This window comes from Lissotriton helveticus, chromosome 12, assembly GCF_964261635.1.
Source record: "Lissotriton helveticus chromosome 12, aLisHel1.1, whole genome shotgun sequence".
NCBI lineage: Eukaryota > Metazoa > Chordata > Amphibia > Caudata > Salamandridae > Lissotriton > Lissotriton helveticus.
In genome coordinates this window covers 612,955,222-612,979,991 of record NC_136073.1, presented here as the reverse complement: position 1 = coordinate 612,979,991, position 24,770 = coordinate 612,955,222, and the positions used below count along the sequence as shown (strand labels likewise).

The 24,770-nt window shown below is 45.3% G+C and overlaps 2 protein-coding genes across 4 annotated transcripts in view; one reads left to right on the top strand and one right to left on the bottom strand.

Moving 5' to 3' along the window:
* The window catches only part of POLR1H (RNA polymerase I subunit H), a 326,787-nt gene extending 315,200 nt beyond the window's left edge, over window positions 1–11,587 (bottom strand). The window contains exons 1-2 of one of the 3 annotated variants that reach the window (XM_078669197.1): window positions 10,931–11,258; window positions 10,255–10,315 (exon numbers count right to left, since the gene is read on the bottom strand). In XM_078669197.1, coding sequence (XP_078525323.1) covers window positions 10,255–10,276 — 22 coding nt within the window. In that variant the 5' untranslated portion in view covers window positions 10,277–10,315; window positions 10,931–11,258. Of the gene's footprint in view, window positions 1–10,254; window positions 10,316–10,930; window positions 11,259–11,477 lie in introns of those variants that run through there. The other 2 variants (XM_078669200.1, XM_078669198.1) reach the window with 2 other exon arrangements.
* A 3-nt stretch (window positions 11,588–11,590) lies between these two features.
* Window positions 11,591–24,770, top strand: part of DUSP23 (dual specificity phosphatase 23) — a 38,029-nt gene continuing 24,849 nt past the window's right edge. Inside the window, exon 1 of the mRNA XM_078669196.1 lies at window positions 11,591–11,740. The gene's annotated coding sequence lies outside the window, so the exon portion shown is untranslated. The remainder of the gene's footprint in view (window positions 11,741–24,770) is intronic.

The window sequence follows — 24,770 nt, the reverse complement described above, 5'->3', positions numbered from 1 at the left end:
GTTTGTAGGGGAGTAGGGTTTGCTTCCTATCGTCACCCCCACTTTTTGCTCTGATACACTGGTGTTTCGACTTTAGTGTGGCTGTGGGCCTGCTAATCTGACCCACAGCCCAGCTGTTCTCTCTCTAAATTCATACCATGTACTTTAGGTACATATCCAATTGGGTATTGGGTCACCTTGTGAGCCCCTGTATAGTGTACCATAGGTACCCAGGGCATAGGTGCATCCAAGGCCTACCAGGGGCTGCAGCATGTATTATGCCACCCCTGGCTGGCCATCCAAACTGACACAACTGGCTGATCACTCAGCTGGGGCAAGGTCGTGTAATAACCCCTTGCTTAGGTATAGTATCCCTATACCTACCATTACATATAGACACAGATATACCTATAAGTCACTCCTATGGCAGGCCTTAACAATCGTGGAGGCAGAGTGCTTGGTTTTATGTGAGATGGTGCTCTAGCATGAGCTGAGCCTGTCTGCAGCTTTCTGAACCATGTCCCTATAGCTGTTCTATGATATAGCCATACCATATACTCTTAAGTGCATTATAATCCTCGCGGTTAATGCTAACTTTGGTTTGGCTTTATCAAAACATGTCGTGTAAGGTGTCATACGCTTTGGAATACTACCCCACCCGCCAGCCAGTGGAGTAGTGTGGCTCACTGGTTAGAGGCAGCAGGCCTGAGAGCAGATGTCAGCCCGGGACCAGGGTTCAATTCCCGACGCGGCAGGGTCTTGGACCTGGGTCAGCGGACTCGATAATTCTCGCTTCGGTGCTTACTCTAATCAGGGGTTCCACTCGGCAACTCTGGGCATTAGCTTGCCTAATCTCCACAACGGCCCCACCAATTCCGGGGATGCCTGGCTCCACCTTGGGGACTCCCAGCAGGGACCATCCCACAGGGAAAGCCAGGACGGGTTCCCCAGAGTTATACAGCGCCGGGACGCCCCGTTGCTGGGGCAGCTGTGCGCTTTACAAGTATACTACATTTACATTTATTTACATTCCACCCTTCTAGAGGGAGAAGACATGTAGTTGTAGCTTTACCCGGTTAAAGTTAAACTGAGCCTCAGCATCACAAAATGGATGCTGCTGCCACAGACACGAGTCTGACCTCCTGCTGCTGGACGAAACTCCGGCAGGGGAGGCCTGGACAATAGGTTTCCTGCCTTGGGAGGTGCTAGCACCTCCCCAGACAGGCTATAGTGTATTGGGGCAGGGTGGGTTGAAAGAAATGAGACACTGCCTGGGGCACACAAGGTGCTCCATGCATAGCCCGGTTCAAACCAGTTGCCGGGGCACTCCAGCCCCAGCTCTGGCGCGAACCACCCCCTTCCCAGGTTCCACCCATAGGAGGGACCTAGCCGGTAATCCAGCCCCTTAGATTAGTATAAAGCTAGGAGCTGAGTCTAGAGACTTTAGATTATCCTGAACTGAAACTCTGAAACGAAACTCTGGACCTTCGACATTCTACTGCAACTAGAAGACTGAAGAATCTCCCTTGTGGTCAAGGAGTGACCACCCTGTGCAAATAGGCACCATCAGTGACTTGCCGGTTTGCTTTGTCGATGCTCCCGCTGGAACCCGAAGACTTAGCGACGCAGCCTCTGGACTTCCAGCCTTCTCTGACTCCGACCCACATCCACGGCAAAGCTGAGACCCGTGGCGGACACGAGAGACCGGACAACCTGCAGTACCTGCTTTTTGCTAACTGTGCAGCTTCTGAGGCGTCCTCGAAGTTGTGCATTGGGACCTGAGAAGCCCAAACCCCGAGCAGTAAGTGCACCGAAGCTCAGCCCTCCACACTCCACGAGTGCCGCGCGGGGCCTGTGCCTGCATTTCTCCTCGACGCGTTTTCGCGGTTGCTAGCCCGTTGGCTAGTGGCCCTCCTGAAGACACCCTATTGAATCAACCCTGCTTGCCTGCTTGCTCCTGCTTTCCTGTAAAGGGGAAGCTCCACAGACCTTTCTGATCTGAACTAGAAGCCGATCTTCCCTTCCTGCGTTGGTTGCCTTTGCCAAGGCTTGTTGACTCCAAGTCGGAAGCCGACATCGCCAACAGCGAGATCCTTCGTGGGACCGTCCGTATCCAGCTCCTGGTCGTCGTCGACGCCTCCTGGTCCACGTGGCTGCAGAGACAAGCTTCACTTCTTCACCTGATTGCATCTCGACATCGCCTGGTTCCTTCCTGGTCACTGGCTAGTGACCCAGACTCTGTCTCCTCTGCTTTCAGGTTCTTCACTTCCTCGATCCACCCTTAGATGCACCCGGACATCTTCCTCCTGGTCGCCTGCAGCATCTTCTTGCAGCTCTCCAAAGGATTCGACGACAAAACCCGACACGAAAGAACACCTATGCACCCTGCTTCCCTGGGTGAGGTAACTCGAGTACTCTGGTGCTCCCGTGGGTAATAACTATCCAAGTGTCCTACTTTAACTGGGTTTTCCCGTAGTCCACCCGGAAGTGTCCAAAATCAACTACTTTGTAAACTTTACGTTCCCATTGAAAGTCCATGAGAACCCGCGTGTGTGTTTAGACACTGCACACGCATCCTGTGGGACTCCTGCTTCCTAACCTTTGGTTATTCAGTGTAGCCTCAATGATTTCCAAGGCCCTAGGCCTACTCACCTTTTCTGAAGTGGCTCTTATACCCCTTACTTAGTATATGGTTCGTGAGGCCCCTAGGGCAGAATTGTATTTGTGCAACTTATAGTATGCTTATTGAGTAACTTGTGCTGTATCTCGAACTCTGACCTCATAAAGAGTGCAGAGGGGTTGTGTTAGAAATAAATACATATATATTTGATATATACCTGGTGTGGTGTCCTTTCATTTGGTATTCAAGGGATTATTGTTGGTAAAACAATTGGCTTCACATGCTCTCTGAAGTGTTAGCCTGAGACTGCTTTGTCCATGCTACCACTAGGATAGCTGGTCTATAAGGTTGACTTTACAACCATCACCATAAGGGTTGTTTGGACTGATACAGGGTGCCCACTAGAATAGTGGACATCACATACCAGGCCAACTTCTCACAGCGTTAGGTTGAGGTGGCCCCACCCAGGGCTTTAAGTACAATGAAAAAACTAGGGGGTCTCTAAAAGGGGCGTGGCCAAGGTAATTAAGGGCATGCCTTCAAAACATGTAGGCAAAAATTCTGCACTTAGCATAGTGTGCCGCCCGTCTTGTATTTTTCTGTTTCTGTCATTGCATCTAGATATATGATACAAAAAGTATTATCACACGTACAAGTCAGGACTATTGGCTTTGTCAATGTTGTTAGCTGCATATGATAAATTAGCAGCAACTCTCCACGTGGTGTCCTTCACCCTCCCCTCCTCTTTCCCGCCTTCATTACCTGTCTACTTTACTTCCCCAGCTCCTTCCCCCTCCCTTGAATCTTTCCCCTTGCTTGCTTTTCCCCTTACGTATCTGTGCTTATTGTTTATCTCGACCTTACAAGTAACTATGTTGCCATGCTCTAATAACTGTGTAACCTTTGTAACGATGTAACCTGTAACTATGATCTGATGCTCATGTAAAGTGCTCTGATACCTCCGGGTCTAGCTAGCGCTATATAAATCACCCTCAAAATAAAAATAAAAAATTCAATAGAATTAAAATGAAAAAGCTTCCACTTAAAGCCCTGGTGACACCACGACGATGTTGCTACTCCGAGTTTCAAAACGGGAATGGAATTAAAGAGAGAAAATGACTCTCTTTAAAGGATTTCCCTTCCCCTGCTGTCACTGCAGTCCGGAAAAAAATTGACCGCCTGTGCCAAGGCACAAAACAGAGCCCGATACAGACCCATTTCAAGGCCCCCTTTAAAAAACTGCCTGTGCTCAGACCCGATGAGACTCGGCCCACTTAAAGCCCTGTCTCCGCCTTTATTTTCAGTATCAGTTAGGAGCACACGTTAGACCCTTCTTGAGGTTTTTGTTCTCCTTTCTTAATTGCAAACTATGTTTGTGTTTTGTTAATATGGTTATACGATGAATTCAGAGACTTAAATCGCACTGATATAATCACACTTTGGATTGTTCTTAAATGAATGTAAATGTGTATTTATATTTTTGTTACACTATGGATTTGTGTCAGATATCAAGTGTTTTTATGGTCTCCTTATTTGACAAATAAAGAATTTGACTTCAATCAATCAATCAATCAATGACACTTGTAAAGCGCGCTACCTACCCGTAGGGTCTCAAGGCGCTGGGGGGGGGGGGTGCCGCTACTGCTCGAACAGCCAGGTCTTCAGCTTCCTCCTGAAGGAGAGGTGGTCTTGGGTCAGGCGCAGGTCGGTCGGGAGGGAGTTCCAGGTCTTGGCGGCCAGGTAGGAGAAGGACCTTCCTCCTGTAGTTGCTCTTCGGATGCGGGGGACGGCGGCGAGGGCGTGGTTGGCTGATCGAAGGTGGCGTCTGGGAGCGTAGAAGTTGACTCGGCTGTTGAGGTAGCTCGGGCCTTGGTCGTGTAGGGCTTTGTGTGCGTGGGTGAGGAGGCGGAAGGTGATTCTTTTGCTGACGGGGAGCCAGTGCAGGTCTCTGAGATGTCCGGAGATGTGACTGGTTCGTGGGATGTCGAGGATGAGTCTGGCTGAGGCGTTCTGGATCCGCTGGAGTCTCTTCTGGAGCTTGGCGGTGGTACCGGCGTAGAGGGCGTTGCCGTAGTCCAGGCGGCTGGTGACGAGGGCCTGGGTGACGGTCCTCCTGGTCTCGGTGGGGATCCACCAGAAGATCTTCCGTAGCATGCTTGGACTGCCTTTAAGAAGAGTGGAGTATATAATATACAAATGATTCTAATTTAACACATCCGTGCCACCACTGCCCTAATCCGTGAGTTCTACCCAAACCCTTATCACAGCGGTACAAAAGGGGGTGGTGATGGACGGAGCATCTGAACCAATCAAACACTCGCACCCAGTCAATAGATCGGGGTTTAATCCATCACTGTTCTTTAGCCCACTCTGCCACCCCAGTTCAGACATGGCCATATGCAAATCAGTCTGACCCTGTGCCTCATGGGAACAGTCCAGCCCGAACTGCCAAGCCATGCCTTCCCTGGACCGGAAACAAGCTTCCTAGGACCAGTTTCTGGCATTACAGCCGACTTCAGCCAGGCTTGCTTGAATCCAGTGGCAAAGTGAGCAAGGGACTCACGTCTGAGCATACCCTGCCAACTTATGGCGAAAGCGGTACAAAAGGGGGTGGTGATGGACGGAGCATCTGAACCAATCAAACACTCACACCCTGTCAACAGATCTGGGTTTAATCCATCACCGTTCTTTAGCCCACTCTGTCACCCCAGTTCAGACATGGCCATATGCAAATCAGTCTGACCCTGTGCCTCATGGGAACAGTCCTGCCTGAACTGCCAAGCCATGCCTTCCCTGGACCGGAAACAAGCTTCCTAGGACTGGTTTCTGGCATTACAGCCATCTTCAGCCAGGCTTGCTTGATTCCAGTGGCAAAGTGAACCAATCAAACACTCACACCCAGTCAACAGATCTGGGTTTAATCCATCACCGATCTTTAGCCCACTCTGCCACCACGACGATGTTGCTACTCCTGAATTTCAAAACGGGAATGAAATTCCAGAGAGAAAATTACTCTCTTTAAAGGATTTCCCTTCCCCTGCTGTCACTGCAGTCCGGAAAAAAAACGAATCGCCTGTGCCAAGGCACAAAACAGAGCCCGATACAGACCCAATTCAAGGCCCCCTTTAAAAAACTGCCTGTGCCCACTCTGCCACCCCCAGTTCAGACATGGCCATGTGCAAATCAGTCTGAACGGTGATGGATTAAACCCAGATTTGTTGACTGGGTGTGAGTGTTTGATTGGATCAGATGCTCCGTCCATCACCACCCCCTTTTGTACCAAACCCTTATCACAGCCCTACCCTACTCTCTACTTGGCATAGCCCTAGCAAACTCATTCCACTTCTTTGTAAGTCAAACTGTCCATCCATCCTGGTTCGTCCACTATGTCTATGCGCCCTAGCTCTGTTACTAGCCTCTGTCCCTTACCCCATTCCACAATTACAGCGTCAAGTCCTAGACTCGTTTTTTGGTACTTCGCTTTGCACTGATGACCCATGCCCTTCTTCCCATCACCTTCCCCAAACACACTTGCTTCCAACATTTCCTTCTCCCCTCTTGCCATAGTGCACTCTCCATCCTTCTCAAGCCAGGCAGCATTAGCACCGAGTGCCCCAGCCCTTACTATAAGCACCTACACTCCCACCTGCAAGGGGAACCTCAGTAACATCATCATCAAAGGAACTTTCAAATGCTTCTAGTCCTCTTTTGCCACTTCTCTCTCCACCACATTATCTCCAACCTTAGCCACAATAACCATAGCACCTCTTCTTTTGTTTAGTTGCAGTTTTGAACAGCGCGAACTATACCCGGAGGTATTTGTAGCATACACCAATAAAGCATGGAGAAAGATGTATTCAAGATTATGTTTATTATCAACAAGGACCCGCGGTAGCGGGATAACAACTAGCGTTAACAGGTCTCAGCTGTCATCTGTCACCGTGTACAAGTGACGTCACCTATATACAGAATGTGTTACCATGGTGATGTGGTGTGACGCTGCATTATAAACATGGAAAACATACTAACATGTACGACATCTCCCTTCCTTCATAAACAATAAACAGAAAACTATTCCATAATATAGTCTTTAAACTTGGCGGGCAATTTGACCACTCTGCCCGTTCTAGAAAGATGTCTTCCAGTTACGTTGCCCTCATTATCTCCCATGCTTGTTGCATTACACTCATTGCTTTCCTCACAGTTGTCTCCCCTAGTTCCATTCCGCACTGAAGTAGTGTCCACGGGACTGGAAGAGAATCCATCAAAACCTGCGTCTGAAACATCAGACGCTCCTTGACTGACTCTGGTGTGTGACCCATCTAGGTTACCACACGTGTCATCCCATTCTAGAATACTGTCATTTAGACCTCCTTCCTCCGTTCCTGCATTTTTCATTATGATCTGTTCTTGACCTTGTTTCAGTTTTACCACATCATCTTTACTGCGCCATCCCTCACCTTCAACTAGCACAGCTCCTCCAGTTGCTCTGTCGACTCTCAAAGGCCTGCTAAGCTTAGATTCTCCCTTAGCAACCAGACCAGGCTTCCTCACTAGCACCCAATCCCCAGGTACTATGACTTTATCTTTAGCACGATTGACATTGTCAGCATAAGCCTTATTCTTCAATTGTTTACACAGTATGTTCTCTCTTACATTGAGTTCTTTTTCACATACTTGTCTTGCTTCTACAGCTGCTGCTTTCCATTCACCTATTTTCGGCGTAATGACGCCGTTGCATACTCTTCCTCTCATCAGGAAAAATGGTGTAAACCCTGTTGCTTCCTTAGGAGTATTGTTATATGCATTTATTTTTACTTTGATAAAATCCTTTACATCCATGTCATTCGCAATAGCCATCTGGATTCCTTCTTTAAAGAATCTGTTGATCCTCTCAACTTGACCATTGCTTTTAGGACTATACAGGGGTGTTTTCTCCTGCACTATACCACGCTTTTCCAAGAAATCTACCATTGAACGCGATACAAGTTGTGATCCATTATCAGACACTATAGTTTTTGGTTGCCCTTCTCTCTCAAAGATTTTCTCCAGAAATGTTATGACTATTTCAGTAGTAATCATCCTCACAAACTTGTAACACACCCACTTAGTATAGTAGTCCGTCAAAACTATTAGATATTTACATTCGTCTAGTAGTAGATTGAAAGGTCCGGCAAAATCTATTGCAACCTTGGCCCAAGGTCCATCAGGGATTTGCACGATTTGCAGCTCATTTTTCTCCATTCTCCAATGTTTGTCTGACTTCAAACATTGCTCACAATTATCTACAGTATTTCTAACTTCGCTGTCCACACCTGGCCACCAATAGTACATTCTCAGAACATTTCTAGTGGCAGTGGTGCCAGGATGCCCTCTATGAGCCATCTGGATTATCTTTTGCCTGAGGCCTAGTGGCGGCACGAACATTTCACCTCTTTTCAGGAAACCATTTTCCATAGTCAATTCATCGCTCACTTGTTGGTAATTTTTTAGCTCCTTTGGTAAATTCCTCACATGTGGACAATTGGATTGTACATACTCCTTTACTTTGGCCAGGACATTGTCTCTCTTTGTACATTCTTCCCATTCCTCATCTTTTAGTGATCCTTCACACATTACGGTCGCGTCAATGTGTGCCACCACACATTCGTTGTCTTCCAGTACCTCATCATTGTTTTCCTTTACCGGTAACCGGGACAGACAATCCGCCCTACTGTTCTTTCCTCCTTTTATGTGTTCCATTCTGAAATTATACTCCTGAAGCTTTGACATGAGTCTGATAAGCCTTGAACTGGCATTGCCATTGCCACGCCCACTGCCGTCCATCATGTACACAAGGGGTTTGTGGTCCGTTACAAGCGTGAAACTTTTGCCCCACAAATAATCTTTGAGTTTGTGTACAGCCCACACACAGGCCAGAGTCTCACGTTCAATTGTACTGTAATGAAACTCAGTGTCATTTAACTTCCTGGAAATAAATGCAATTGTGTTTTCTTCATTACCTTTCCTTTGGCAGAACACAGCACCTATTCCCTCATTGCTAGCATCCACAGTTACGATGTTTTCTAGCTGCGGATCATATGGTTTTAATGCTGGCGCCTTAGCTATTTCCCTTTTGACAGTTTTGAATGCATCATCTTGTTCCATTCCCCATTCATATTTCACATTTTTCTTTAACAGTCTCCTAAGTGGCTCAACTTTTTCTGCATATTTACTGATAAACTTTGCGTAATACTCACTGAGGCCAAGGAATGACTTGAGGGTCTCTTTATTTTTTGGTTCAGGGGCCTCCCTTATTGCATGGATCAAATCATCTTTTGGCAAAATACCCTCAGCAGTCAGAACATGTCCTAAATATTCAATTTCCTTTGCCATGAATTTGCATTTGTCCTTAGCAACTGTCATGCCTCTACTTTCCAATACACTCAGAACTGTATCAATCAACTGTATGTGCTCGCTTTCCATGTTGGAGTGCAGTAATATGTCATCCTGAAAGGCTTCCACCCCTTTCATTTTCCCAAACAATACATCCATGAGTTTCTGGAAAACTCCTGAAGATGATGCTAGACCAAAAGGAAGTCTCACAAACCTAAATGCTCCAAATGGTGTACTGAAAGTTGTTAGTTGTTTTGATTTTTCAGACAAGCACACTTGATGGTACGCTGACCTTAAGTCTATAAGAGAAAAATACTTTGATCCAGATGTTGACTGAAGAATGTCCTTAATTTTTGGCAAGGGATGACAATTAATTACAATATTTCTATTAAGCGACCTCAGGTCGACACACAACCTAATTTCCCCTGTCACCTTCTTCTTTGATATAACTATGGCAGAAATCCATTCGGATTCTTCCGCCTCTTCAATCACACCTTCCCTCTTTAATTTTTCAAGCACTTCTCTTAATTCATTTTTCACTGACAAAGGCACAGATCTTACCTTGTGCTTACATGGAATAGCACCTTCTTTAAGCTTGATGTCATGACTGAATCCTTTTACACATCCAATAACATTTTTAAATACATCTTTATGTTTTTCCAAAATTTCACCCAATGTACTTTCTTCTCTCCCTACACAAATGCTGTTCATCCATTCCTCTCTTAGAATCACAGGGTCTTTTGCTCCCGGAACTAATACCACCCCCAGCTGGGCCAAATCTCTCCAACCTACCAGTATTCTCCCTTTTTCTGCTACGTAGACCTTTGTCTCAATCACTCTCCCTTTAAATGTTACGGTGTCAATGAAATATCCCAACATATTTATATCCTTCTCTCCAAAGGCTTTTGGATTCATATCAGATTCAGTCAACTGCACACCTTTCCACCTCTCTTCAAATAGGGTATCAGAAATTGTAGTTATTGGGGCACCAGAATCAGCAGTGAACTTTAACTCAACCTCCCCAATTTTTACATCACTAATGGGACCTTTTATTTTCCCATCCTCCATTTCTATGTACAACATAATAATAGCGCACATTTCTTCGTCAAAATTTCCAACTGTGTTTATGCTTGTACTATTGCTCATCCTTTTTGTTTTACATAAGGTAGAATAATGTCCATACCTCTTGCACTTTATACATTTTTTACCTACAGCTGGACAATTTTTAAAGTCAGCCAAGTGTTCACTAGAACCACATCTAAAACAGCATAACTGCTTACCTCCCACCTTTCTTTCACTCATACTTCTTTCGTTTGTCTTACCATCCCCTTTTTTCTTCTCCTGCAAGTAAAATACATTAGCATTATTTCCCGTAGATGACAATTCTTTTGTAGAAATTAAGGATCTTTCGATACCCCTAGCGATATCAATGACTTCTTGCAAACTTGGCCTTTTGCAAGCCAATAATCTCTCCTGCACCTTCCTCGTGTAGCAATAAAACACTATTTGGTCCCTTATGTAAATATCAGTCATTTCCTCATATTCGCACTCTACAGCTAAAACTCTTAAGCATGCAACATAGTCCTCGACAGACTCCCCTTCCTGTTGCTTCCTTTGAGCAAATTTATGCCTGGCAACCATTATATTTTATATATATATACGACAGTATTAGAACGTTTTACATGAGCACCAGTTGACATCACATTACACAAGATAACGTTCATTTTTATTTTTTAAGGCACGAGGGGATTAAGTGTTTGGTCAGAATCCCGAGAGGTTGAGCCAGCACCGGAGTTAAAGTTCCAGACGCAGATCGCGCTGCTCCGTCTCCTTTGCGCTGCAACTCAACAGCACCTCTATGATCTCAAACACCCGTACCCCCTGGTATTAATACTAAACAAGTACAATACACCTCCTACCAAAAACAGGAGCGACGTTCTCAAACGTGGGCCTTACCTCGCATCTACAGATTTCAAACTTCCAAGTCCCTTGATGTAGCTGCCAACTCTAACAAACTTCAATTTACGAAAGCAAATGAGATAGGTTGTTTTACGCTGATTCGCGTAGTAAGAGGCGGGATCAAGAGACCGTGCCGGTGCTGCAAACACGTTCATTGGTTAAAATAAAGATCCGTCCCTCCTCACATTCGCTAGTCACTTAAGTTCTCCAGACCCGTTGTGCCCCTTCTTGCCCTGCACCGGAAGAGATCGCCTCGTGCCAAACTAAGCATTATTACACTGCTGCACTTGAGCTGAGGGTGCAGCTTCAGTGCGTTTCGCTACTAACGGGCGTGCCAACTTCCCAGAGTCGTGAAACACGAGCGGAGGCTCAATCAGAATGCTTAACAAAATGCAGCCCGTGTACATATGTGTTATGTGACTTTTCATTGGCTGCGTTACATTGATATACAGGGCAGCAAAACCCAAAGAGACCCGTGTCAGGGAGATGGCATCTAGTGAAGTACAACCGAGGGGCCAACGGGCTCTCCACCCTAAAATCTTACCTTTGTTGTCTTATTTTTTCTCTGCTCCACGTCGCAAGTTATCACCCATTTCAAATGGGGATTTTTGATTGGAGAAAGCACGTAGGAGCGTCAGCAGTGACGTTCCACCAATGAGAGGGACAGCAGCTGAGATTGCAGGAAGTGCCGTGAAGTTTGCGGGCACAAAGCTCCTGTATTCCACTTTTGCTGCGTTTCCTTCCTAGTTTCCTGTGAATGTTTTTCTACCGTCGCCTCGCTGTGAAGGACTGCTGAAATCTGCACAGGTAAGAGGGCTTCTTCAAGGGGGGTGGATGTTATGGATGTTGGGCTGATGTTTGGCTGAAATGGAGGGAGGGGAAATCGACATGCCCAGCCTTCTGGAATTTCACAGGGTTAATTCCTACAGCTGAAATGCTCCCAGCTGCGGTGGGAGGCAAGGGGTCTCCTCTGCTAAAACCTAAAAATAACGTTTCGGTTTTAGCAGAGGATACTCCATGCTTCCCACTGGAATGTAACCCGGTCCAGGGAGGGTTCGCTTTTCCCAGAAAGGAGAAAAGGTTTATTTTAGAATTATACAGGCAGTAAAGTATGTATTGGCTTCCTAAACTGTATTGCACTCACAATTATATAGTGCTTTTTTATGGCTTACTGTGAGGGCTGAAGTACTTTTGGGGGGTTATGAGATATTCCTAGTCTTTTGTCTTCAGAAGTACCTGTAGGGCAGCTGTCCTTGGGCCTGCACAGAGAAGCTAAATTACACTATTTCAAACCTGTTTGTAAATATTTGGGGAATATTTAACTTTCTCTAAAATATTTCCGTACTGGAGTTCAACTATTACATAGGCCTCCCAGGCAATTGTGTGGAATGTTGCACTTGGGCTGCATTTAGAAGAGCACAGCAGGCAAGCTGGAAAATGTTATTTCTTTTAGAATTATACAGGCAGGCAGCAACACTTACAGGGCTAGAAGGGCTTCATTCCAAAAGAAAAATGCCAGCTATGTGTTGTATATACACCCTGCAAATTGCTTGTCTTGACACTAAATACGGGCTTATAAATAAAGAAGTACGTATTCATTTGCAATGTGACTTTACTGTCTCTGTTCCCTTTCAGTCATGGATCTTTCAGGCAGTCCTAGAACCCAATTTAATTTGCTTTCTATTTATATTTGCTGATCGAAGTATGCACAGATAAGTGCTGAAAATACAGTTTTAGGTGACTTCTTATTTTTGTACCGCCCATGACATCAAAATAAGAAGCTGGCGACCCTAATCATAAAATTGGAAGTTTGTTGAAGGATCAGCATGTTATTTATTTCCTCCACCCTCGATCCCTGCTTAATGCCATAATAGAAATAGTTTAACTTGTATTCCTACGCCGCCGTCAATAACATGCTGACATACTTTAAGTGTCTGGGAATGCACCCTACATTCAGACAACACACTCATTTTCGCCCTTAACTTTCATGCTCACCCTGCACTCACAACGATCACACAGTTCCCCATGCACCCACACCAGTCACCCGCCCACACTGCACTCAGTGATCACTCTGCACACGCAATGCACTTGCGCTGCTCACCCTGTACCTCACCCTGCAGTTGTACAAGCACACTACTCACCCTGCACTCATGTGACACTTCACTCACCTGTCCCCCTCAATTCTCACTCTGCAATCTCACTTCAATAAGCCTCTCACTAACCATACATTAATTTGTCCCACTCTGCACTTACATCCTCACCTAAATTCATATGGTCACCTCACTCACTCCTCTTATCCTACTCTCTCACTGTCACATGGCTTAATTTGCACTCACATGGGCACTCCTGCCACCCACACAGCGCAGAGGGTTAATGTGCTTGCTACAAAAACATGTACTATGCAGATGAAAGAACTGAGTGTGAGTAAACTATGAGTAGCGCTATAAGAAAGAAAGGTGCTATAGAGAGATGAGGTGCATTATTGGTGAGTGGTAGTGAGGTAATTCATGGAGGAGGAGGAAATTGCGTAGGGGGCACCAAAAAAGACTGTTGCAATGTGTGCAACCAGTGCTAGGGCCAGCCCTGTCTAAGAGTGTTAGCCCCCCCCCCCCCCCTGAACTTAGGGTCTAGTTTTGCCCCTGCACACAAGTATGGGTATGTCGTGCCCCATCAAGGTTTTCATCCTAAGTTAAAAAGGACACATTTACATGCCCTGAAATCCAGCCTTTCAGGGGACACCTTGATAGACAGCTCTGTTTTTGCCCTGATGGCTTGGAATAATTTCATAACAGATTCTTGTGAATACAGTTTTTTTTCCTCCGTATCTTTTTAATGTAGGTGATGTGATAGAGTCTATTACTATTTACAGAGAAATTTTGTTTCATGCAACAACCATACAGTTTATTTTAGATAAAAATGGGTACTCGCATAAGAGAAATTGGAGGATATCACAGATATTATTCGCTGTAAAATCAATGGGCTGCTGCTGCCTTACAACAGTGAAAACACACATCACTATCTCAGAATACTAGATGTAAACACTTTTAGAATTTCAACCATAGTGTGTGCACCGTTAGTAGCCTGGATAAAGAGGGTATGGCAGAGCTGAAAGTGAATCATAAATGCAAAACGGTTCTGAGCAGGGGGCCCCAAAATAGTTTTGGCCCAAGGCCCCCAAAATCCTTAACCTGTCCCGGTCACCACAAAGTCTGTCAGACAGCATTGCTCTGAAGTAAAATAGGCAACATCATGCATGTTTTATTAGTTCTATTTATTTAAACATAAGCCCGATGTGTCCTAGCCCCCCAAAGCTTTAGGCAAGCAACTTATCGTACCACTAAGGAATTCCCAATGAGGTGTTCGTTCAGTGCCCTCTCTGTGCACTTTGACATTTGTCTTCAGGTCCATAACAGGTTGGTGCGCAATGATCCCATTAACTCTGCCTAAAACATTTGTTAATGATTTCTAGAGAAGAATTGTTCCTTGTGTACCAGCTCTGAGCTACGGAGTGCTCAAACTCTGATAACACTGTCTCTCTTACATACACTCAAAGGTTTACATGGGTACACATTCTGTCAAACAAACACATAATAGTGCACGTGTGCCCACACACACACACACATCTATCACTAGCAGCCTTGAAAATGCTACAGAAGTTAGAGATTCAAAGCATCATGCACACATTATTGTACTTGGCATGATTCCACTTTGAAGATTGATTTGGGCTGAAAAAAGTATCCTTAAAATTCAAATTTCTGGCATTTTTAGGCTTTGTTTACATATAATGCTAACTCTTCATAGCTACCTGGGCGTGTAGAACGTTAGATGTCTGTAAAATCGGAGAGAGTGTGATTTATACTCCGAGCTGCTGACTTTGTAACTGGTCAGTCGGGTTTGAATCCTGGCCTTGGCACTACATCATGTGATCTTAGATAAAATAATGTAATTTATCTGTGTGTAATTTGTTGAATAAAGCTTATTTGATTGGATTGACAGAAAAAAACTTCACTAAGGCCCACATTTTGCATTGGATTGTGCCACTTTTTCAGAACAAGTCTAAAGCAAAGTTTGTTAAATCTCATAATGCACTTATGATTTACCTAATAAAAAACTAATGTGTGGGATCTTATCTGAAGTTAGTTAAACAAATATGAGGTTGGCTGCACCTGCACCCATCCAGCAACGCATTGGTCAGTGCACACACCCTCTGTGGCATAAATTTCAACCTAGACCAGTTCCTACTGCTACTGTATAGCTAACCTGGACGGAGAGGTAAGAATAAAAATTCACTTACTTAGGGGCGTGCTTCTTCTCAGCAGTTTGCCGGCCTCTCGGTCAGACAGATTCTCTCAACCGTCCTGGCGTCCTCAAAGGCAGCTACTCAAGGTAAGCCTGACCAGGGGAGGCTGGAGCAGGGGCCACAGCAGCACAGGCCAGGCCAGGACCAGTGCATGCCGTCTCCGAGCCTGACTCTGCGTGGGTGGGGTGAACGATGCGTGACTACTGAGTCTCCACTCCGTCCAGTGAGTGAGACTCGGGTCATACTCTGGGGACTCAGCAGGACTAGGAGTAATTTAAACGAAGGTCAGGAAGATGACGGTGTGTTACAGGCTCGCAGCAATCCAATCACTAGAGCGGGTCACGATGACACAGTCCCACACGTCCAGTAAAGTTCGGTCCACCGTCCGTCCCCCGCCAATTCTGAAAGAGAGAGCAGTGAGAGTGTGGGCATTAAAAATCACTGTGCGGGGGCTGGCCAAAACGTATGCCCTGGGCCGTCATTGGTAGACCCACATACATGGTACCACCGGCCGGCTTTAAACTACTAGGCTAGGGTGGGTGCGCAGCGCTGCACATGTGCAAGAGCAGGTGCGCTTGCACTTACAAATACACGTGTGCTGCGGCCTGCCTCACGTCTATGTGTGTGGGGGCAGTGGGTTTGGGGGTGGGCTGGCCGTGAACATACATAGGCTAAGGCAAGGAGCAGGCATATAGGCAAAACAGTCACGTGTCAATCGCACTGTGCGCACAGGCTGGGTTGGTCGGGGTCCTCCCCCCTCCAATCATACCTCAACAAACTCAGCGCGCTGTGCATTCATTCGCCAATCTGGATTCTGGACCTTGCCAACAAAACAATGCGCCACTGTGATAGGCACGCCACGGACTCCTCATGGTCGGCGCGCCCCAGCCAGTATTTTGCTCACAGTGGGCCTATATCTGCCCAAAAAGTAGCCCCCCGCCAGGTATGGGTTTTCCCTGCACAAATGAGAAAAATGTCACCCATTTGTGCGGGAAATAGTCCAATCTGCCAACACTGACCACAACATGCCCATATTTATCTCATGTACACCAGCCCAAACGGAGCCCAATTTGGGCCCGGGTCACACCATTGGCCAAAGCCCCTGGGGCGCAGGCCTCCCGTGCAGTGAGCTGCCCATCCAAAGCCCCACTGGCTATCGAGGCAGATTTTGAAATCCCCAAATGTCAGTGAAGTGAAACAACATGAAATCTCGTAGCATCTGCTGGAGTTTTCCCCTCCAAAATCAGCATTTGGGAGGTTGTTTGTCCACACCCGTGAAGCCACTGCTGGCTTTCTTTCCCTTAACTCATGCTGTTAAAAACTATGATAATAAAATGAATGCTGGTTCATCTCGAAGGAGTGGCTCTGAAGTCCCTAAAGGTGATTTACACTTTTGATACACTGTTCCCGCCTGTGCTTGGCAAAGAGATACACTAAAAGTGCCTATCTGAACCAGCAAAGATCGGTTCTCCCACCGCCATTCATGTGTAGAGGGAGGGGCCAACGTTTGACATTCTAAAACAAGCATTTGCAATGCAATAGGTCTCGCATTTGCGAGAGATTGAGCTATTGGCATTGTAAATGACAATGCCTTTTATCTATGTGTTTTGAGAACCTTCAAGCAGTGCGTAAACATGTATCTTGGACTTATAGCCCTTGCTTATGAGAAGCAAGGCTGTCAATAAAAGAGGCACAGTTACTGCCAGCCTTGCTTCTCGTAAGCAACCATTGTAAGTACGAAGTGCGTTTTTACACACCGTTTGCAGGTTTTCAAAACCTATAAGTAATAGGCGTTGTTATTTACACTGCCAATAGATCAAACTCTCGCAAATGCGAGACCTATTGCATTGCAAATTCTTGTTTTTAATATCTTGACTGGAGGCGGCCTGGAACCTCACACTTTAATGCAAATGCCACAGAGGAAAACAAAAGCACGCCGCTTGCATGCTGTTGCAGTTGTTCTGTCCCTGTATATAAGTGCAGACACCATAAGACTGTCAGATGGGGTGGTCTGTCCCAGTATTTACACACATCATTTAAATGTCACTATTTCTTTTATAGCACTATGTCGTGACGTTATGTGCTGTGATGGCACACGTCATGATGTTACTTGCATAGTGTCTAACTTGGTCAGTCCCCCCCCCCCTTCTTTTTATAGGAATTGTGTCCTGGAAATAAGGGAAGGTGAGGAACCAAAGGGGTGCAAGATTGAGGACAGTACACTAGGGTCAAATTCTGATGAACCCCCACTAATACTTTTGAAAACATGGCTTGGCGCCGACTGCTTGTGTAATGTGTGCTATGCCTGCTCTGAGCTGTTTGCATTCTGAGCATGGACTCTTCCAAAAGAAACTGTGACTGCTATTGATCCAGCGGCCTATAGGAAATATGCCATAAGAAATGCTACCCAACTCTATAACCTACTTCATAAAATACTACTCTAACTCATGGACCCATTAATCAAACATGACATATTTTGACCTACTGAATCAGGTGGTCAAATTAAACCTATATACACCTTATTTACAAATTATATACAAACTATATACAACCGCGGTAAATGATGACATTATTTGAACAAATCCTAACTATTTAAATGACCACCATGGCGATGGCATCTAGCTAATAGTAACCTGCGCTTCTGAATAACCAAGACCAGCTTGTTTTCAAAAGTAAGATTTTATTAACTAATTTTAGATTTAAGAATATAATTTTATAAATGCAATTTTATTAGAATCATAGCAAGCATGTTTGGAAAATATCATAGGGAAAATACAGTTTTAAGCAAAGAAATATAAGTTTAGCATTTCTAAAATCCTAAGTCCCTAGCTAAGCTAAATAAATGGAAATAAAGTAAAGTTCTTTGAGGATTCTTACGTGCTCCACGCAAAGTCCGACAGCACGACACCCTCATCTGAAAGTTAGAAAAGCAGCAGCCAGCCCATCCCTAGGGCATGGGTTTTTTATACCTTTCTATGCTAGCTAATCTAAGTAAAGGAAAATTTTCTGCAAAAGTCGATGTCTCATTGGTCCAAGAGTGACAAGTGACATGTCACCCACATTTCAAAACTTCCATTCGGTCATATTCTTTGGGACCATTGTCTTTCTTGTATGTGTTCCAAAGCTTCCTTGATTTGCAACAAATTTGAGCAAGAGTTCTCACTGACTTCATTTCACTTCCTCGGATGCCAAGTTATCAAATGTTCTTTCTACCGGTTTCTGACCTTGGCCACGTCCGACAAAATAATGACAACGCTTCTCCATTGTTCAGTGAATGTGATTTTGACGGAAACTTTTAAAATGGACATCTCATGCTCCTTGCAGAAATTAAATTCATCTTTTAGCAAACTCGAGCAAACTAGGCCCAAAAGCAGGCAACTTATTTTTCTAGTATAAAACAAACACAAGAAAAGTATTAATGCAGGAAATATTATTTATTCTGTTTCCACCCTTCGTTTACTAATTGATTAACCCTCCCAATTAGTCTAATGTTACCTAGCAAGAAGCAAACAAATAAAGCAGCATCTTATATCTACCAGTCTTCATGAATCCATGAAACCTTATATGCACCTAGAATAGTAGAAATGACATCACATAGACAAGGAAAGCAAAATAAGCACATGCCTCTTTTAAATCTGCTGCAGTTAGTAATGACAAAAACGAAAACGACAAAATTAATTTATTATTTTTGCACGAACAAAAGATGCAACAATTATGCACGTTTATGAGCACACATGTTAATGTCCCCGTGTGTAAAGTTTAATCTAGGTTGTGTTAGCATAACACATCACAAATCATTAATATTTTTATTTATGTTATGGAAATGTGACTTCACGAGTTTAAACAGATTTCTGTTTTCTATCCCGCTCCATCAACTCCCTCATCTGGTGATTAACAAATCACCACACCACCACCCAAAATTTGGAAATTTAGACTTTTTGGAAAATGATTCAAATTCATCTGTGTCAGTATTTCTAAAAATCTGTTTCTGCAAAATCCTTGCAATTGTCATAACGTGCTCTGTGTAATTCTTGTAACTCAATCTCCCTGTTGGAAATGGGATCCCCGGCTGGCCAGGGCTTTCGCCAAAGTCAGTCAGAGACCACCACTCCCAAGTCAGGGCAAGGGAGTTACACGCCAAGATAACCCCTACTCACCCTCTAGGTAACGTGGCGCGAGCAGCAAGGCTAAACTTGGAGGCGATGTAGGCTAAGTATTTGCGCACGCACCCCAGCAACAACAACCAAAGGCCCACCACAAAGGAAACTCCACACAAGGTTATATAAAAATAGCCTTTGTATTACACCAAAACACATTAGATAAAACACACACTTTACAATGTGCCAGAGGCACGGGCAGAATTTACAGGGGGATATTTACAAGACAGGGCCACCTGGACCACTGTCAGGAATCAGAAATAGCACTTAGTACATAGAATATAGCACAAAATAGCACACAACCAGTAATTACTTGTAACCAGGACCTCACTAGCACCACCTGTACTAGGGAGAAAACAACCACCTATGTATCACAATACCTGTAGGGGTGTAAGAGGAAAACACATGATGCAATGCATAACATTCATTCAGAGGTGTAAAGGCACATGACGCATAAACAATACATTCAGAGGTGCAAAAACAATAACAATTGCGCCAAACTCACGTAAGTCACCACCTGTGACTGTCCCTAGGCCAACTGGCCTCTCTGGGGCTAGGACGCCCTGTGTCCAATGTCAGGGGGGGCCTAAACGTAGCAGTTGCCCACAAAGTGCTGGGCAACTGGTGCAATTGAGGTTTGAGCCTTCTAGGGCTCAAGAACAACTAGGGGGCCAATGTGGGAACCTCGCTGGGCTCTCAGAACACTGGTGGGGCGAAAGGAAATGCCCCCTGGAGCCTCCTCTGGGCTCTAAACACACATGGCACCCAAAGAGCCTCACTGGGCTCTAAACACACATGGCACCCAAAGAGCCTCACTGGGCTCTAAACACATGGACTGCCCCCTTGAGCCTCGCAGGCTCTGAACACCGGAGGGGGGGGGCGCGAGCACCGACAATGTGCCCCGACAAGGTAGAGCCTCTCTGGCTCTAAACAAATGACGGGCCCCTCTGAGCCTCTCAGGGCTCTTTGCCAACAATTGCCCCCTGAGCCCTCCTGGGCTCTCTGCAATGAAAGGCCCCCACTGGTTGGAGCGGCCCCTGGCAACCGGGGCCGCTCTGTGCGCACAGCGGAACTGTCCCGCCCTCGGGGAGAGAGCACTGGGGGGGGGCGGGCACCGGCACGGCAATGTGCCCCGACGCCTCCCCCCTTCTCTGGGCAACACTGCACTCACCTCCTCGGAGGCTGCGGGGACGCTGGCAGTCTCCTCTTCTTGGGCGGCGGGGCTCTCCTCACCGCAATGGGGCCCCACCTACACCTTTCCGCCGCCTCTCCTCGCTGCTGGGCTCTCCTCTCCGGCGGCGAGGCGGGACTTCCGGTTGCTTCCCCGGGGCCGCGCACGGATTGGCCGGTCGGCCCTTCACTTCCGGGTCACCACGGGCAGCGCGGCGGCCCGATTCAGGCAGGCAGGCGGGGGATGAATTTACCGAGGGGTGGCCTCCCTCGAGGTAAATTGTAAATCAAAAACAGCGGCAATGTCCCGGGCAGGGTGGGCACCTGCCAGGGGACTCCACAATCAGCAAAAGCGGCGTGGGCAGCCGCGTAAGGACAACGACAGCGCTCCCAGCGCTCAGCTGATAAGCAAAGCGCTTCTAAGCGCTAGGGCCGCAAATAAAGCGCTTCCAACGCTTCAGGGGTAAGAGAAAGCGCTCTCAAGCGCTAAGGGCCACAAGGAAGCGCTTCCAAGCGCTAGAGGCAAAGTTCAGGCCCCAAAGTCCTTGTAGGCAGGCAGGGGGCAAGGCTGGGCCCAGAGCCAGCACACTGGGTCTCCAGGCAGGGAGACAGTCCAAGTGGCGGTCCTCTGGCCCAGCGTCAGCAGCAACAGCCCCCTCAGGATCCTGGAAAAAGAACAACTTCAGTGGGGACACAGCCCCATTTTTATACAGTGCATTCCTTTGTTCAAGGGTGCAGAGTGGGGGCGGAACCAGTCGCAGCTGGTTCTTGAGTACTCTGTTTACTTCAACCACCCTCTCTATTCACTGGCAGGGCTTGGGTCATTAGACACACCACAGGGGGGCGGAGCCAGCATTGTGTGGGGAAAACCCAGCCCATCCAGGACACAGGTACACTCCTCCCACACATTACTCATGCAAATCTCCCACTCACCACCGGGCAGACCCATCCAGACTTCCTGGAGCCTGGCATGCCAGCCAGCTCCAGCCAATCACATGCCAGCACCCTCACAGCACACGTACAGCCATGTCTAGAAATGGCGCTTCGCTACTAGACACATACAAGCCGCACATACCGTTGCGCAGCATTCATTCTCACGAGTTCACACATACCAGACTCAAGCCTGTACACCCCACGCATCAGGAACTACCAGGGACACATACATTCCCCATGCATTCCTATGGGCGGGCAGGCCTAGCTCAGCACATGCACTCAGAGTGCGCACGCACTTTCCACTGGGACACAGTGAAAGTGCGCAGAATCCCAAAAATCAACATTGCCAGGTCACCATTTAACGCAATTTCACGCAAAAAGTCTAGGGGTGAACCTGCCCTAAGGGCCAAAGTCCAACACTCCCTTTCTTCTTCTTTTTTGATTTTATAAATTCTTCTCTTTTCCTTCATTTGTTTCTTTCTCTTATGCAACAAACAACCGATTTTTGTCCGAATAAAAATGAATATTATCACAATCAAAGGTGCCAAAATCTTGCCAAGAACTGAACTTCCAATATCATGGAACCAATTTTTAATTGATTGGAATCTTTTTGAAAGTTTTTCTGTAAAATCTTCTACTTCTAATGGAATTATCTCTGAATGCATCTCTGTGATATTCTTAATGTACATCTCAATGTTCTTACTTTCGTCAGGGATATAGGTGCAACAATGTTGCACATGTAAAATGCCGCAGACTCCTCCCTCTTTTGCTAGGAGTATGTCTAAAGCAAGGCGATCTTGAATCACCATGGATCTAATTGCAATGACCTCAACATTCACTAATTGGAAACCATCAGCTGTATCTGTTAACAATCTGTCAACAATTGTAGACAATTTTCTGATTCTTCCTGCGTTCAGGGTTATACCTACAAAAGGTATCACTGCTTGAAAAATATCTCCCAAAACCTCTGTGAAAGTTTCTCTTTTAACCCTATTTACATAATTGTGAATTTTGAACAATCCTTCCGAATCTCTGTCAACATGGAACATTTTAGGGAAAACAATCCCAACATAACAAGTTCCATACCAGTGATCAGGAAGGTTGTAGTAAGCCTTGTCACCACAAACAAAATAAATTCCAGGAAAAATTGGATCTTTTCCACCTTTGAATCCCCAACCTCCCATGATCTGATATGTATCTTCACAATTACTTGCACCCACAAAGTAGTTATCAAAAAGTGTATTGTCTCTTCTAATGCAAAGCTTACCACTAATTGGTTTGTCTATGTGAACTGCAATATTATCAAGCATTTTGCCATTTAGCTTCTCATCCCCTTTCTGCCAGAACCTAGACTTAGTCTGCTTGACTATTTCATTTCTCTTGTAGATTGCTCTCCTCTTCAACTAGGTTCAAAAACTTCTTTCCTTCAGCACTTAGTTTGCAGGTTAGATTGTTCTTGTAAGCATACTCATAGGTGAGTTCATTAGTAACAAGGAAAAATTCCCTCATCTGTTTAGCTTTCTTATGCTTATTCAAAGCACCCTCAATTTTTAAATTTGCAAAAATTTCATCAAAATCTGAATAATAGTATTCTAAGCGTCCAGTTTGATAGAACAAGCTAGCTAACACACTGCATGTCACACCATATGTAAGAGGAAGCGTATTGTATGTTACTCCCTCAGAAACAGAAGCAGGTAATTTAACTCAGATGTAACAATCTTTTGCATCCATTACCTTGACATATTCACTCAAAAGCTTTGTGAATGTATTGCTTGAAAAATCACTAATAGATTTATCCTGATGAATGTTAGGTTGATGATCAATAACTTTGCCTGTTGCACTATGTTTGTCTTGACTAACTAAAGCTTTGCTTGTCATGTTGGCTTTGTGAAAATCTTTGTTAATTTCAAATGGAATAATAACAGCTAAAACTAACCAGAGCAGAATTAAAATGAGCAGACACACCAGAGTCATCTTACAGCATCTCTTAAAAATGGAACACCTTGAAGTACTCTGTTCCATGACGTAAGGCATCTTTGGTTAGTTTTGCCTTAAAAGAAAACAAAAACTATTTTAAAAATGAAATGATTAATTATTATTATTTACACCCCCCTTTAAAATATATATATATATATATATATATATATATGTCCTCCAAAGCGGTTCCTTCTCGGGAGCTCATGCAGCGCTCTCACATGTGCGGTATCCTGCGGCAGAACCCAGCCGCTTAATATTTCACCAAGACTTCCCCCCGCGGAGGAAAGCAACGGATCGCACAGCCAGTTTGGATTTAAGCAGCAATCCTTTTTATTTTATCAATTCACAGGGCAAATGGCGCATTGATCTACGCGTTTCGGTGTCACTCCACCTTGCTCACGATCACCGGGTTTGCCCCACCCATAAACATTTAAACACTGTGTTTACATTTTTTCTAACATTTCCTGTCACATGACCTGATAAGGATTATGGTCCTTGTAGTCTTTGCTGGATTGTTTGAAACAAAAATGTTAATAAAGTTTGCGCACCAAATTGCAAAATCAAAACTGTACAATGGTAATAAAGCTTGAACACCTACACCGCCTTCAATTAGGCTCATATGTCGCATTACAATTGTTTGTGCTGCCTTCCAATAGGCTTACTTCACATTTTAATTTTATAACTATAACACATTTTCAAAAGCGTTCGCTTAATTCCTATTTCCTTATCAATCTACAGGTGCACATGCAATTCTTCAGATTGATTCAACCCGTTCGGGTGCATAGTCCTCAGGTTAATGATGAATCTGGACTCAGCTCGCCTCAGTTTTTTAGCTCGGTCACCTCCCCGCTCTCCTTTGGTGATTGTTTGTATGCCATAAAATCTCAGTTTTAGCCAATCCCCTTGATGTAATTGTTCCATGTGTTTGGCTATGGCATTTGAGCGGTCCTTATGTATTGTTGCCCGCATGTGCTGTAAGATGCGATTTTTCAATTCCCCGGTGGTGCTTCCTACATATCGCAAAGGGCACGGGCATTCCACTATGTATACAGTGAATGGTGTCTTGCACGTGATGCATTGTTTTATTTGCCATTTCTTTTTGTTGGCCAATGTGATTTCTTTCGTTGGTTTGGCAATCTGACACATTTTGCATCCGTGGCATTTCACAAACCCCTTGGTTTTCAGCCAATCCTCCTGTCGTTTTTTCTGAAAATGGCTGTGTATTAGATGGTCCTTTAGATTTCTTGCACGCCTGTATGTGATTATTAACCGGTTAATAATGGATTTCTCCCAAGAAAGT